Genomic DNA, 15,350 nt, shown 5'->3' with positions numbered 1-15,350 from the left:
TTTCCTCATTGCATGTTTGTTGTTTTTTTTTTAATCCATCCCTTCTATTTCTCAAGCCAAAGAAAAAACCCAATTGTTTTGATATTTTTCTGCCCTCTGTCCAGCTGTTCAACATTGTTTTTAAACACAGGCAGCTGAAGGGCAGAGAGTGTTCCAGTCTGTCTCACCAGCCTGCACAACAATAAGATCATCTCCTCACTTTGGTACTTCTCTGGTTTTGCAGTCCAAGACTGCTGTCTGTTCTAGAATTGCCCTGGGAGTTCATGCTGATTTATTTGTCTGCTTCTAGCTTTTCACTCTTCCAGGGTTACAACTCTCCAGGAAATGGGATGTCCCCTGGGGTTCTTGTATAATCTTTGTTTTTTATAAAGTCCAAGCATATTCCCAGTGGGATGTTTGCACATGCAGTTGTTTTTCTTCAAGATACAAAGCATTATAATATATTTCAGATCATTGTCAGATACCACTGTGCAAACACTTCAGTTTGCATTTTCCACATAGAGCAAATGTTTGTAAAAGGATAAGGACAGAAATTAGTGGAAAAAAATGCTACTATCTTTACTAGCACGATGTATTCTCCATATCTTGGGTTGGAAAGTGCAGAGAAAACTTGTACTTTCTCTATAGAATAGGAAGTAAGCTTCATGAATCACATAGTGTTTCTCAGGATTGCAACTCAACTATATAAGTAGAAAACTATCTGATAGCACAAAGAATATATACAATCTGCTGATCAGGACACTGATAAATTGAATCAATATTTCTAATTGGAATAAATGGCATGCACATTTCTTTTCTCTGCAAATCTGGCTTTACAATCCCTTTTTTGTGCACTCCATGTCAGAAGAGAGAAAGGTACAGGATTTCTTGGTGCCATAAATAAAATACGATGGTTGAAAAGTGAAGCTATGCAAGACAGTGGGCTGGAAAATCAACGAGGGCTGGAAATGGAAAGTAAGATTAAAGGTAACACTTGGCCACAAGATTATCCTTAGCAGCTTCAGAATAGTATGCAGTTAAATAAACACTCATGCAAAGCTTACTTTGTAATGTGCCTTGCTCTCACTTTTAACAGCAGATGATTGCTGTTTACTGGAGGGTAGTGAACCACAGGAAGTTGGCCTTTTTTAGCCCTCTTGCCCTGGAAAAGAACTATGTGAAGGCAACTCAATATAAACTCTCTTCCTTCCCTTCTCAGCTCCCCACCCCCAACTGTGGCTTTTTTCCTTGACTATGTATCTGAACATCTCCAGTTCAGACAAGTGAGGATCACTCCCAGCTATGGAGTGGGTTTGTTTGTTGGTGGTGCTGAGCCTTTGTGTTTTGTAGAAGAGCCAGGGAGCACAATGATTCAAACCTGCCTGACCTGGGGTGCCAGAAGTACCAGAACTTTGATTGCAATGGGAACCTCCCCACCCTCAGCCCCTTGGTAGAAGAAACCGAATGATGAAGCAATTTGCAATCTCAGAAAGTTTAGGATATCATGAACACCTTTAAACAGTTTCTAACTGTTCAAGTGGTAGTTGCTTAATGAGATATGTTATTACAGTGCTATAGAGTGGAATTGCCAATAGGTTTTGACACTTGCCATAACTAAGTTTTATGTGAAGGGAAATATAAATCTTGCATCTGGGCATCCTGTGCATATGGAAACATGGACAATGAGGTGCTGAGATCAGTGCCACAGGCCAAGATCTTTTTTTATTGCCAAGAGAATGACTTTGGAAATAATTTAAAAGTGAAGAGAGTAAAAGATGTAAGTGAAGAAGAGCTGCTTTGTTAGAAAAACCACTGAAACATGTACTTGATATTTGGCCAAAGAAACACGATCCAAACGTTATGTTTAGTGGCCTAAGCTATGCTGGTTCACTTTGCTTTTTCTGGTGATTTTTGGTTATGATATTCTACTTTGCAGTTGTGACAGGATAGTGTTGTAATTCAGTAGCAGCAATAAATTGTTAAATTTTAGTTGACGTTAATAACAATTCTATGCCTTTTCAGGTGGTTGCAAATCAGCTTGGATTGTGGGGGTTTTTTAACCTCTGCAGCCAAATTGCCTAGCACTGTAACATTTAATAGGGAGCTGACAGATGGGCTGTTATATATGGGTGTTTTTTGATATTGTTGGAGTGATGTATATTTCCTAGTCTGATCAAAATCATTTATTCCTAAAAATTCTTATTTAAAGATAAATGTTTGATGTCCTAAAATGGAAGGTTGCTTTAGGGAATTAGAACTTTTAATTAGAAACAAGAAAACTGAGTTTAAAAAAAATGGAAAGAAAGAAAGCTGCAAGAAGAACAAACTCAATGTCCTTCTCAGTGCTAAGTGAGCTGCTTTAGTCAAAATGTTAGTCTGCATCTCCCTAACTAGGTCAAAGTTTAAGAAAACTATACTTTAAGAAAAGCCTAGTAGGCTGAACTTCTCAGTGGATTCATATGAATACACACAATTCCTTAGTGAGGGATGAGATTAGCAGTTTGGAAAGGCAAAGTAGGGAACCAAGCAACAGGTCTGCGGGTAGCTTATGAAACTGAACATTTGATTTCTTGTGGTCTTTCTCTTCCTATACCTTGAAAGACCTTATAGGTTTTGCTTACATTTTGGTGTCCAAACAGAAAATATCTGAAGCTATTATTGTCTTTCAAGGTGATAAAATCCTCCCAGACAGCTACAGTTCCGCTGATTTTTTTTCAGAGGGGCTGAATTTGCTATCTCTGTGTCCCTGACTGGCATTTCCCTCAGTATTGCCAGAAATCCATGTCCTGTGCCAAGAGATGGAACACTGTTCAGAGAGTGCCTTTCCATGCTGGGGAGACTGAGGGATGGCCCTGAGGCAGGTTTGATCAACCTGTGGAGGTCCTCAGAGAGCAGAGGCTCTGAGCTGCAGCCTCCAAAACGCTGCCCTGTAGAAGCACAGAGTGCATCGACCCATACGATCAGATTTGCTCAGTGCAGGAGTGGGTTTGTCAGAGCCTGCAGCTATGGCCAGGCTACTCACAGTACCCAACATTGCCAATATAAAGATAGCCTGATGTGTCTGCATTGATTTCAATCACAGTAGTGACTTTCTTTCCATGAATAAGCAACCTGGAGACAGACTAATTGATTACACATATTTTTGATCAATATGCTTTGCTTCTTGCCTTTTCTTGCTATTCATGTTTAAGAGTTTAAATACTCAAGGACACGTAAAATCCATATGTATTTGTGAGCTAAATAAGAAGCAAATTTGTAAATCTTGTATTTGGATTTTATACCAGCTAATGTAGAAATCACGTGGATGTGAGCAGTGCTCCATGTTTGAGCTTCTAAACCTTTCTGAAAACTTGAGGTTAGAGCTGAGAAACCGTTATAGCCTAAGGAACACTCATGGATCACATCCCCTGTTTCAGTATCCACAGCATTCAACCATCTTATTAAGTCTTTCATGTTTGATAACTGGATTTTTTGTTATTGGAACCAAGAATTGTCTTCATAAAAGAACTCTCAGCACTTGGCAACACCTACCCCACCTCACTCTGCAATAGTACAGTGAGTGTTACTCTTTCATTCTGTCACATAATGAGATGGATACTGGGAAAACACCAGGTCTGATTTTAACACAATTTGATGCAGGTGTATTTCTAGAGTTGATTTTATTTTATTGACTCTCATCCTCTTCATCTCTCCTGATCTTTACCTGGACTTTAGCCACTGGATTTTGTTAGCTTCAAAATTTCATGTTTGTACATCTCACTGGCAAGGACAGAAATTATTGTAATGGCTTTAATAGGAGGGTATTTTTTCATCCTTAGTTTTATCTAGGCTTCATGTATCGTTTCTTTTAAAATGCCATTTTTAAAACATGACCGGGTCTGATTATTCTACTAAGAATTGTGCACACTGAAGATATGTGTCAGTGATTGGCATTATATTGTATTTAACAAGCTGAAAAATATTAGCAATTTGAGGATTTGAAATCAAAAGTATTGGGGATCCTGTCCAGAAATATTTTTAGGGAAAATCTTATCCATAACTAAAAAGGAATTATCTCATTAAATCTCTTAAGGGTCCAAGAAAATGAGTTTGGTGTTGTTTGTTTTGGTTTGATTCTTTTTTTCTTTTTTAATGCCTCTGCATTTAGCCATAGTTATGTGTGTCTGCAGCTGCATCATGGCTGAGGTACAACTTGGATGAAACAGTTTAAGGCAGCTAAGAGGGGACTGCTGAGATTCAGATGGACTTTTCATGCTCTTTTCCTTTCATTACATAACGTGAGGAATGCGAAGAACGTAGAGAGATGACAGCTTAAAAAAAGCTGAACACCAAGGATGTTTACACCTATAGTGTGATATGAGTGTGTATATGGTGCAGCTTTACAAGCAATACTTGGACATTTGGTCTTCTGTGTCATTACCAAGACTGAGGTTGTTTGTGTTTGACAGATAACGAGACAGTTCTCTGCTGCTTTCTTTCAGCAGCAGCAGAACTGGAAAAGTGAACACCGGTAGTCTTGCTCCTGGGATTCTTTAACCTTCTTTGTTAGATCCTGATTTCATAATGTACCAGCACCAGAAACTGAGCTACTTGAAAGAATTCCTGACTCCCTGCCTTGTGTGATTGTTCCCACTTACCTCATAATTCCCTGTCCCCTCCGTTTGCTGAGGGTGGCTGGTTGTGAGGACAGATAATAAGCAGCATCTGTCACCTGGCTTTAAATCAGTCCTCTTAAAAATAAATAAATTAAAAAATCCTTCTCCGTTGGGGTTTGAAAAAGTTGTAATTATGTCTGTGCTACTGCTTAAAAAAATATATGTGGAACCTCATCCTTAATTAAACAAATGCCATGATTAAAGCAAATGCTGAAACAAGCAAACAGTTTCTACATTTTCCAATGTATTGAAAACCAAATTTATTTGTTTTTTCAGCATTACTTGAGAAACCCATCAGCAAAAGACGAGACAGTGAAGCTGTACAGAAGGCCAAGGTCCTTTACGCATCCTGCATGAATGAGAGTAAGTGGCTTGATTTGAGAGGGACATATGATCCTGATGTGTCCCTTCCAGTGCAGCATATTCAATGATTCTAAGACATATGAGTTCCCTGTGTTTATAAAGGCAGGGGTTTTTTCTCTCTGCTGAGCTCTGTGCAGATGCATGGATTTTGCTGATATGGATTCAAGTGACTGCAGGGGGTCTTTTACACATTTCTGAAGCTGAGGTACACCCAGGCACAAGAAATCAGTTTTAGAGAGACCTCTGACTGTCAGGGAACTGTGAATAGATATTTATCTATGCAAAAGAATGCTAAAACAGTGTCCCAGGGTTGTGGGGTTAGTGCCTGAGGTCAGTAAATGAGGAGCTTCCGAGGAAATTCTCATACTGATATTTTCAACAGCCTGTAGCTCAGCACCTTCTATATTTCTCTAAATCTGTTTAATCAAAACACTTCCTCAAGATTGGGTATAGACAGCCCTGGACTCTTTGAGTTACCTGCTTTAAGTCAAGCAAGTTAGTATGGAAAGCCCCATAGCCCTGTTTGCAGTGCTTTTCCTCAGCTCGTAAATGCTGCTGTCAGATGATGTACACTAGTCTGGGACACATCACTGCCCTTATGTAGCTACACAGGTGGAAGATGAATTAGAAGTGCCCTTTGTCCTTCTGGACAAAGGTTTCTTCCGAACCTTCTGTGTGCAGTTTTGCTCACTGCAATATGAGAAAGATATTAAGCTCTAAGAGAGTGTCCGAAGGAGGGCAGCCAAGATGGTGAAGGGCCTTGAGTGGAAGCTGAACGAGGAGCGGCTGAGGGCACTTGGTCTGTTCAGCCTGGAGGAGACTGAGGAGAGACTACACTCCAGTTACAACTTCCTCGTGAGGGGAAGAGGAGGGGCAGGCACTGATCTCTCCTCTGTGGTGACCACTGGCAGGACCCAAGGGAATGGCCAGAATTTGTGACAAGGGAGGTTTAGATTGGATATTTAAAAAAGGTTCTTCACCCAGAGGGTGGCTGGGCAGTGGAACAGACTCCCCAGGGTAGTGGTCACAGCACCAAGGGTAACAGAATTCAAGAAGCGTTTGGAGGATACTGTCAGGCACATGGTGTGACTCTTGGGTGTGGTCCTGTGTAGGGCTAGGAGCTGGACTCAGTGACCCTTCTGGGTCCCTTCCAACTCTGCATATTCTGTGATTCTGTTATTCCCTGGACAGTTTTCTTCCAGCACAGCCCAAGACTGACTGCCAGCAATTGAGACAGCCTACCCTGCAGCCTTGGTGCCAAGATACTGCCCCTCTAGCTTTGATCATGTACAATAACCAGCCCCTCCTCGGCCCCACAGAAACAGTGAAGTTTCTGTTCTAGTTTCTAAATCAGATTTTTTTTTTTTTACATTTACTTAATTCCAGCCTTTGCCTTTTTTGAAAGGTACTGATTTGCCCCTATTATTATTAATATACATAAGCTGGGTTGGACTCCTGTGCTGCTGTGCTAACAAGCAGAGCAGAGGCTTTGGGTTTCAGCTATTGTGTTTTGGTTTGCCTAGAAATCAATTGATGCTGTTAAATCTTTGTCTTGTGTGGCTGCTGCTGCATTTGAATTATCTGGAATGTAATTGTTGTCACACTTTGGCATTTCAGATAAAATTGAAAAAGCCGATGTGAAGCCCCTCTTAAGTATCCTGAGGCACTCACCTTTCCGCTGGCCTGTGTTGGAATCCAATATTGGACCTGAAGGACTGTGGTCAGAAAGGAGATTTAGTTTACTCCAAGCCTTGGCAACTCTTCGTGGCCAATACAGTAACTCTGTCTTCATCCGTTTATATGTGGCTGCTGATGACAAAATCTCCAATCGGTATATCCTGAAGGTACTATATAGCATATCTGATAGGTTTCTTTGCATGGTATTTTATGGTCTTCTTTTTTAAAACATGTTTACATGCCAAATGTTTACACTTGATTATTGTTGTTATGATCTACTGATGCACAGATGTTCATAGGTACCAGTTTATGGGAACATAGAAGCCACTAGCAACCATATGCTACTGAAAAATATCTCCTACAGATTGCTTTTTTCTTTCCAATGCCAGGAAAAAAGTACAAATAATGTTCCCAGTAGACCAGTCTCCAGGGTCTATGTGCATGAGAATAAGAGGTCAATATCTAGTTCTGGATGCTGCTTATGACTCATTAGTTGCATGAAGAATGTTTTTTTTTGTCTGTGAAGATGAAGAATGGTGCATCAGTAGCAGATATTCTGAACTTGAGCTATTTTTCTTAAGATGGAAACACATAATCTGTCTCTTACATAGCAGCTTATGACACAGATGTATCCAAAGCACTTTTAGACCTGAAATACAGAATTTACCTTTTTTCCTGAAATGCTATTACATTTAGAGCAAAGCGTTACCATTTTATTAACAGTGTGTGGCATTGCACAACAGTTGAGTGAGAAAAAGATTCAAGAAATGTTGCCTCCCTGTAGTCTGACAAAACTCCAGAGAAAATTGTATTACTGTGAGATGTCACCATGGCAAGTCTGAGTACCTGGCCAAATGCATTGCTGTTTGAGAACTACAGATAAGTAGCCAGAGTAGACCAGCCCTCCACTGCTATAAGAAAATAGGTTATGAAGGCAAGAGAGAAGGAGCAAATAAGAAAGTTATGATGCCATTCATCACAGCAAAGTAGGATCTATGGCCTTTTATTTTGCTGGCATGTGGGCTGGCTGTAGGAATGTAGCCAAGAATACATTGTATCTAGAGATCAAACAACAGTTAATTTGTGTTGGTGCTGGAGTGGATGTCAATTCTGAGTCAGTTCTTCAAAATGTCTTCTGACTGAGGCATTTAACCGGTATAAAGTTGAAGGGTAACTTTTCCCCATCTCTGGGATATTTTCCTGGATAGTCAACAGCAGACCAACAGTTTGCTGTAAATAAGATGTCGTTCTGCTAAGATGCTTTTAAGATCCTGTCAGGTTTTCTTTGGCTTGAGACTTGTTTAAATGAACTGAAGCAGTAGAATCAGAGAGATACTTAGTTGGGTATCTCCTGTCATAATATTTCAGTCCAAGTCGCCTGTTAGCAAAGGGCTGGGCAGGGATATCCTTACCACTGGTCTCTTGAAAATGAATTATAACTATCAGTACCTTTCCTTGGTATGCTTAGTGGTGCCTAAGAATTAAGTATCTGAATAACTGAAGCACTACATGCTATGAATAATGTATTATTCCGTAGGGTATTCTGTTGTTAATTTTATTAAGATCTTGATCTACAGATTGCATCGGTCAGTATTCTTCCTTGTCTGTGTTTTAACAAATTCCCAGGGCTGTAGATGTACCATGGAGTATTTCAATCTGCTTGTGAGAATAACTTATTGCAAAATTCTTTTTGTTCAGCATTGCAAAATCATCAACGGATCATAAAAAAGTAAAAACTCCAAATAAAACTTTGTTCAGCATTCAACATGATCTTTTTTTTGAGGGCTAAAGAAATTGGGTAACTTTTCTATTTCTTTCTCATATTTGTGCTCTCTTGGTTTTGTGTGTTGTCAGATCTAAGTCTTAAGCCTAGGAAATTTGGATAAGCATTTATTGTACCAGTCACATAACTGAAACAGACCAAATAGTCTGAAGTTAACTATTGCCAAGACACACGTACAAAAAGCATGAGTATATTATTTTTCCTCCAATATGCTGAGAAAAGAAGGTGATACTGTTTTTCAAAGAACCAGATTTGCACTGAACATCACAGTTACTCTCCCTTTTGAGGAAGATTTGTTTTATTTGTTTATGGTGTATTTTAAAGATTGTGAACATCAGCTAGTAGAGGAAAAGATTACATTTATTCATCCATTTTAGATTCTAAGATTTATTTATTTGGAACATTTTTTAAAAATGTGCAAAATGTGAAATATAAGTGGTTTAACCTAAATAATTTAGATTAAAAAAGACACATGAAATTGTATGAATCAATGTGATCTCTCTTTACTAGACTTATCTTTTAAAAACAATTACAGTATCAAACCAATAATTTTAGAACATCAAAACTGTTGTTTCTGCTCCAATCAGTATCTTATTCAGAGTTTGGAAGCTGGTTGAATGAAGTTTTCAGCTTTGGCTTCCACACCCTAGCCTAACTTCACTGCATTGAAAAGTTCTGGGAAATCTCAGTTCCTAGTATCAATTCTAAAATATGTGCTGTATTGTGAGTTTTGCCTGGTTAGGAATTTGAAACCATGTGTATATATTCTCATGTAGATATTTCACTCAACACTAAGCGCAGATCTCAAACTTTGAGGTCTGGTTTAGAAATTACCTTGAGGCCCTAATTCCAATATTAGGGTGACTGTAGACCATCAAATTTGATCCATGTTTAGATCAAAAATGTAAGTGAAAGTCAAAGATCTTTCTGGACCTACCAGACACCTTTAGGTAATGTATTGGAGAGATAACAACATCCTGGGCATGCATGCAATCCTGGCTGGTATCCAGCTGTTTCATATCTGTTCAAAAAGCTAAATACAGCACCCAGTGCTGGTCTGGGGTGAAGGTCAAAAGTGCAATCTCAGTTTCAGTCAAGAAAGGCTAACAGTGCCTTCCGGATACACAACAGCTAACATGCTCCAGCACCTCGTGGACATTTGGTCCATACACTAGGCTAGTGTGTCCCAAAGCTGACTCTTGTGCCCCTGAAATGTGCACAGGATGAATGGTCATCAGCACCAACTCTTTGATCCTGTAGGCCCAGTCCTATTGCATTATCTAATACTAGTGGAGCCATAAACACCTACATCGCATAGGTAATTCTTTTCTGTAGGTGGCTTAGATATTACAGGGGGGATCTGAGGCTCCCCAGATCACAGTAATCTGATTTAGTTAATATCTGTCAGCACAGCATAAGATTTTTCTGTTGTTTTGAAATCCTGTGGAGCTCAGTCTGCTGCAGTGTGTTGTGTATGAATATTTGCACACATCTACCATAACTGCCAGAGAAACTCTTCCGAGGTTGCTTATCACTCTACCTTTGATTTCTGATGAATTTAGCTATTAAATGCTACTTCTTGTTATTTTTAACAGCTTGACCAAGCAAGCCTCTCTCTGGCATCTAGAGAGGATTACCTAGAAAACACCACAGAAGCCAAATCTGTAAGTACTATCAAATGGAAATTAGTGACCACTTTTCTCCCTCAGCTTTTTTCATTGTTGCTTTTGTTTTGTTGAGCTCCAAACTGAGAAAGGGCTGTGCATTGTATGGATTCGGATTTTTCAGGTATCTTCTGTCAGAAAACACCACCGCTACCACAAACACTTTTGCAAAGTTTCCTAAACGAAGATTTTTGTAAGATTTGGGGTCCCCCTACTTTTCTTCCTGCTTGGAAGGGGCCTCTGGAGTTCATCTTGTCCAACTTCTCTGCTGAAGCAGAATTTATCTCTGGAATATACTGCTAGTGACTGGCCTCCAACTAGGCTTTGTGCTGCTGATCACAACCCTCTGGACCTGGTCACTCAGCTCATTTTCAATCCACCTTACTGTGCACTCCCCTGCCCTGTACTTTTTAACCTTGGTGATCAACCACAACTGCTGTCCCCCCATCCACCAGGATATTAATGTAATTGCACAAGATTATCAGCCTGGTTAAGTATGATTTCCCCTTCATAAATCCACGCTCACTACCCGTGATCACCTTATCTTTTATATGTTTGGAAATAGTTTCCAGGAGGATTTTCTACAGCACCTTCCCAGTAATTGATATAAGGCCGACCAGTCTGTAGTTCCATGGGTCTTCAGTTTTGCATTCCTTGGAGATAGGGGTGATGCTTGGTCTCTTCCACCCTTTTGGAACCTCTCCCAATAGTTGTGACCTTCCAAATACTGCCCAGAGTGAAGTTGCAGTGGTATCAGCCAGCTCCCTCAGGACTCATGAGCACAATCTTTCAGATCCCCTGGATCTACTTATGTCCACTTTGTTCCCTAATCTGGTCCTCTTCCACTGAGTATAGGTCCTCCTTGCTCCAGACTTCCCCTCTGGACTCAGGGGTCTGGGATTCCTGAAAGTCAGTCTTATTAGTAAAGACTAGAGCAAAGTTGGCATTGAGTATCTTGGCCTTTTCAGTGTAATTTGTTACCCTGCTCCATTTAGTAGTAGATACACATTCTCCCTCCTCTTCCTTTTCCTGTTATAGAGTTTTTTCCCATTGGTCTTCACATCCCTTGCCAGACTGAACTCCAGGTCAGCCTTGGCTTTCCTAGCCATATCACTGCAAGATCTGTCAGCAACTCCTGGGTATACAGCTTAGTTTCTTGCAGCATTTCTGTGAAAAGCAGTTGTGAAATAATGGTGTTTATCAACGGCTTTAATATATCAATACTTGACTATGACAACAACACCTTTTTCCCCCTTGTTCAGTGAAGACCTGTGGGCAAGTATCTGTCATGTGCAGCCCAAAACTCAAAGAAAACAACCTCGGGGGTTATCTGGGGGACAAGTCATTGCTACTGATTTTTTACAGCTTTACTTCCCTTTTGAGTTTCCTGAGAGGTTAGTAAGTTTTTTAGTTACCTCTATCAGACTAGATGATGCCAGGATACAAAGAATGGTACCTGCTAAAAGATTAAAGGTGGAAATGTGTTGGGATATATTTTTGCTGTTGTTGGACTGTGGACTGGTAGGAGCTGATGAGGAGCAATTTGATCTCTCCAAAATCTCTGAAAGATTATGCTGTGGGGGAGGCAGCACAGAAATCACTACAGTATCATTACATACAGTGTATTTTGCTAAAATCTGTGTACACATAGAGATTAAAATATGGTTTGTTAGGATATCCTGGGGAGAGCAAAGAAAAGCACTGTAGCAGACACATGTGTTGTAGTGTGTGGCAGGAACAGAGGAGAGAACTCATTAGAGCATCCCTTTATCTCCCTGTCTTCTCAGGCACTAAGCTTGCACTTGTATGCAAGTGCTTCTACTGTCCTATAGTGATTACTGTATGAGTTGGCCTAAAATACTTGTGTACAGTCATACACATTGTCTAATCCATTTATAATAGCTGAAAGTGTTAGTCTAATCCAGAAGTGTCATTTGCATTTCCTGAGATCTGTACTCCCTGAACCACAGCAGGTATCTCTGTCTGTCATACAAAGCATTTTTACAGTGTTATTTCTCCTTTTTAACTTGCTGACAGCAGACATTCAAGGTAAGGAAAGCACAACCTTGGTTGCTAAAGCATGAAAGTATTATACTCCTTGCTATAGCTGGGCATTTCTGGTTTACTGCTACAGCTCTGCTGAAGAGCAAATCCAGTAGTGACATCATTCTTTTTGCTTCTTTACAGTACCGAGATGCCTTTTTGCAGTTCATGGTTGATACAGCAGTGCTTCTGGGTGCAAATGCTTCACGAGCTGAATCTGATATGAAATCAGTTCTAAAACTGGAAGTTAAAATAGCAGAGGTTGGTAATCTAATGCAATCCTTTTTCAAAATGAAATCCATTATATCAACAGTGGTAGCAATAGTGTTTTTTAGAAGCTGAAGGAAAGGAGCAGATCCTGATGAAGAAAGGAATAATAATATTTCTCCCTTAATTGATTGTTAAATTCATTATTTTATTCTCAGGGGAAAAAACCTTAGTCAAATACCTTTGGTCTCTTAAATTGTAATGTGAGCCAGGCTCACTAGAGATAAGCCTGCGGGTAGCATGGCAATGTTTAAGGACCGGTGTGCTAGCGAGGTCCTTTGATCTGCCATCTCAGTGGAAGTAGGGGGTGGAGATCCATATGGCAACAAAGATGCAGGGATTGTTGATGTGTTAGAAACTCTGGAAGCTCAGCTGGTCCCGTAGGAATCACAGCTTCTCCCCCTGAAAAGGTGATGGGATCAATATCCCGGCTGAAGTGCATCTACAGCAATGCACTGGTACCCCTTGTGCAGCTGGAAAACTGTGATATAGCTGTCATGGAAACCAAATGGGTTGACTGGAAGTTAGCGAATGTGATGCCCATCTACAAAAAGGGCCACAAGGAGGATCTGAGAAACTACAGGCCTGTAAGCCTGGCCTCGGTGCTCTAAAATGTTGTTGCACAGATCATCGCCGTTGCCATCATGCAGCACATACAGGATAATCAAATGACCAGGCCCAGTCACCATGGTTTTATGAAAGACAGGTCCTACTTGACTAACCTGATCCCCTATGACAAAGTGACCCACCTAGAGGTTGTGGGAAAGGCTGTGAATGTTGTCTACCTAAAGTTTAGTAAAGCCTTTGACACTGTTTCCCACAGCATTCTCCAGGAGGAACTGGCTGCTTGGGTACACTCTTTGCTGGGTGAAAAACTGGCTGTGGGGCTGGGCCCAGAGAGTGGTGGGGAATGGAGTTACATCCAGCTGGTGGCCAGTCACACGTGGTGTTCCCCAGAACTCAGTATTTGGGCCAGTCATGTTTAATATCTTTATTAATGATCTGGATGAGGGAATTGAGTCAGTTTGCAGAGTGCACCAAGTCAGGCAGCTCTATTGGTCTACTGGAGGGTAGTAAGGCTCCACAGAGGGATCTTGACAGACCTGATCGATGGGCCAAGGCCTATTGTACAAGGTTCAACAAGGCCAAGTGCCAGGTCCTGCACTTGGGTCACAACAACCCCACACAACACTCCAAGCTTGAAGAAGAGTGGCTTGGAAGCTGCCTGGTGGAAAAGGACCTTGGGGTGCTGGATAAACATGAACCAGGTGGCCAAGAAGGCCAATGGTATCCTGACTTGTATCAGAAATAGCGTGGCCAGCAGGACTAGGGCAGTGATGGTCCCCCTTTACCTGGCACTGGTGAGGCTGCACCTCAAATCCTGTGTTCAGGTTTGGGCTCCTCACTACAAGAAAAACATTGAGGTGCTCTGGAGCACAAGTCTTATGTGGAGCAGCTGAGGGATCTGGGGTTGTTTAGCATGGAGAAAAGGAGGCTCAGGAGTGATCTTATCATTCTCTATAACTATCTGGAAGGAGGTTGTAGTGAGGTGGGGGTCTGTCTCTTCTTCCAAGTAACAAGTAACAGGACAAGTGGAAATTGCCTCAAGTAGTGTCAGGGTCGATTTAGATTGGGTATTAGGAAAAATTTCTTCACCAAAAGGATTGTCAAGCACTGGAATAACCTGCCTAGGTAAGTGATTGAGTCTTGATCCCTGGAGGTATTTAAAAGACATGTAGATGTGGCACTTGAGGATATGGTTTAGTGGTGGACTTGGCAGTGATGGGTTTAATGGTTGGACTCAGTGACCTTACATGTCTTTTCCAACCTAAGAGATTTTATGATACTGTAACTGTGAAGCTGGGTAGAATTTGAATCCCTGGTGTGCATCCATGTTGCGAATATATTACGCTGTTGTTCAATAAGCAGACTTGGCTGATTCTCTGTAGAACAGGCTAAAAGCAGTGCAAGACCGAGGTGGGATACTGGAGGTGATAGTGAGAGGGTGGTGTTTACAGTAACACCACCCTTAGCTCCTGAGGTGCTTTCCTGGAGTACTCAGGGAGAGTAGATGAGAAACAACATGAGTTTTAATTTAAGGGGACCAACTGAATTTAGTAAAGCTAAATTTATTTAAATCTAGTACTTGGTTCTGGCATTTACTTGGAGACATTTTTGCCCCCTTACAGAGTTTAATTTATGCATTAGGTTTGTTACTGTTTGAAGGTGCATTTTTGTTTCTGTGTATCCCTCCTTCAGTATGGCTACTACAGGAATCCCATCCCTGGAAGCTGCAACTCCACTATCATTTCAACTTCTAAAGCTAGAGAGAAGAGTTAGCCTCAGTGCTGGGAAAACAGCAAAGTTTAGGGCTACAGACTGGTTTTCAGAACGGCCAGCTGAGCTGAGAGGCTATTCCCTTTGAAATGGTGGTCTCTTGTTAACAGAGAAGCCTATTGCACAGGACAGGTGATGCAATAGATGACTTTTATCTGGGTTCTGCAGTTGCAGTCTACAGGAGGAAAGGCAGTGATGCTTCTTAATGGTGCGTTTGTACAGAAGTGAGGGCCGTCCGCAATAGTAGTAAGTCAGTGTTTCCATTTTTTCTGCTGAAAGGGATGAAATTTGCCAAACCTCTAAATAAAGCCCAATATTCAGCTTCAGTTACCTAGCGTGGATGGACTAATGAGCAAATACTTCATTGTGACCCAGTAGACTTGAAAAACAGTAAACATTTCTTCATTTTATTGTTGATGTGATTAGAAGATGCATTGCTAGCTCTGGTAGCTCTAATGCTTTACTTAACGAATGTCTTGCAGAGAGGACAAAGTATGTAGGTGAAGTTGCCATATAAGATGATACAGATCATGTAAAAATCCTCAGGATCGTTAATGCACATTGTTATGTGACAAACCATGC

The 15,350-nt window shown here is 40.9% G+C and overlaps 1 protein-coding gene across 1 annotated transcript in view; it reads left to right on the top strand.

Annotated features, from left to right (window-relative positions):
* The window catches only part of PHEX (phosphate regulating endopeptidase homolog X-linked), a 97,068-nt gene that overhangs the window by 16,080 nt on the left and 65,638 nt on the right, over positions 1–15,350 (top strand). Inside the window, exons 4-7 of the mRNA XM_027645828.1 lie at positions 4,911–4,997; positions 6,615–6,841; positions 10,053–10,121; positions 12,309–12,425. Coding sequence (XP_027501629.1) covers positions 4,911–4,997; positions 6,615–6,841; positions 10,053–10,121; positions 12,309–12,425 — 500 coding nt within the window. The remainder of the gene's footprint in view (positions 1–4,910; positions 4,998–6,614; positions 6,842–10,052; positions 10,122–12,308; positions 12,426–15,350) is intronic.

Source organism: Corapipo altera, unplaced genomic scaffold, assembly GCF_003945725.1.
Source record: "Corapipo altera isolate COAL_440 unplaced genomic scaffold, ASM394572v1 0, whole genome shotgun sequence".
In the NCBI taxonomy this organism is placed as follows: domain Eukaryota; kingdom Metazoa; phylum Chordata; class Aves; order Passeriformes; family Pipridae; genus Corapipo; species Corapipo altera.
Note: the sequence above shows the minus strand (reverse complement) of the source record. Positions and strands in the feature narration are given on the sequence as shown.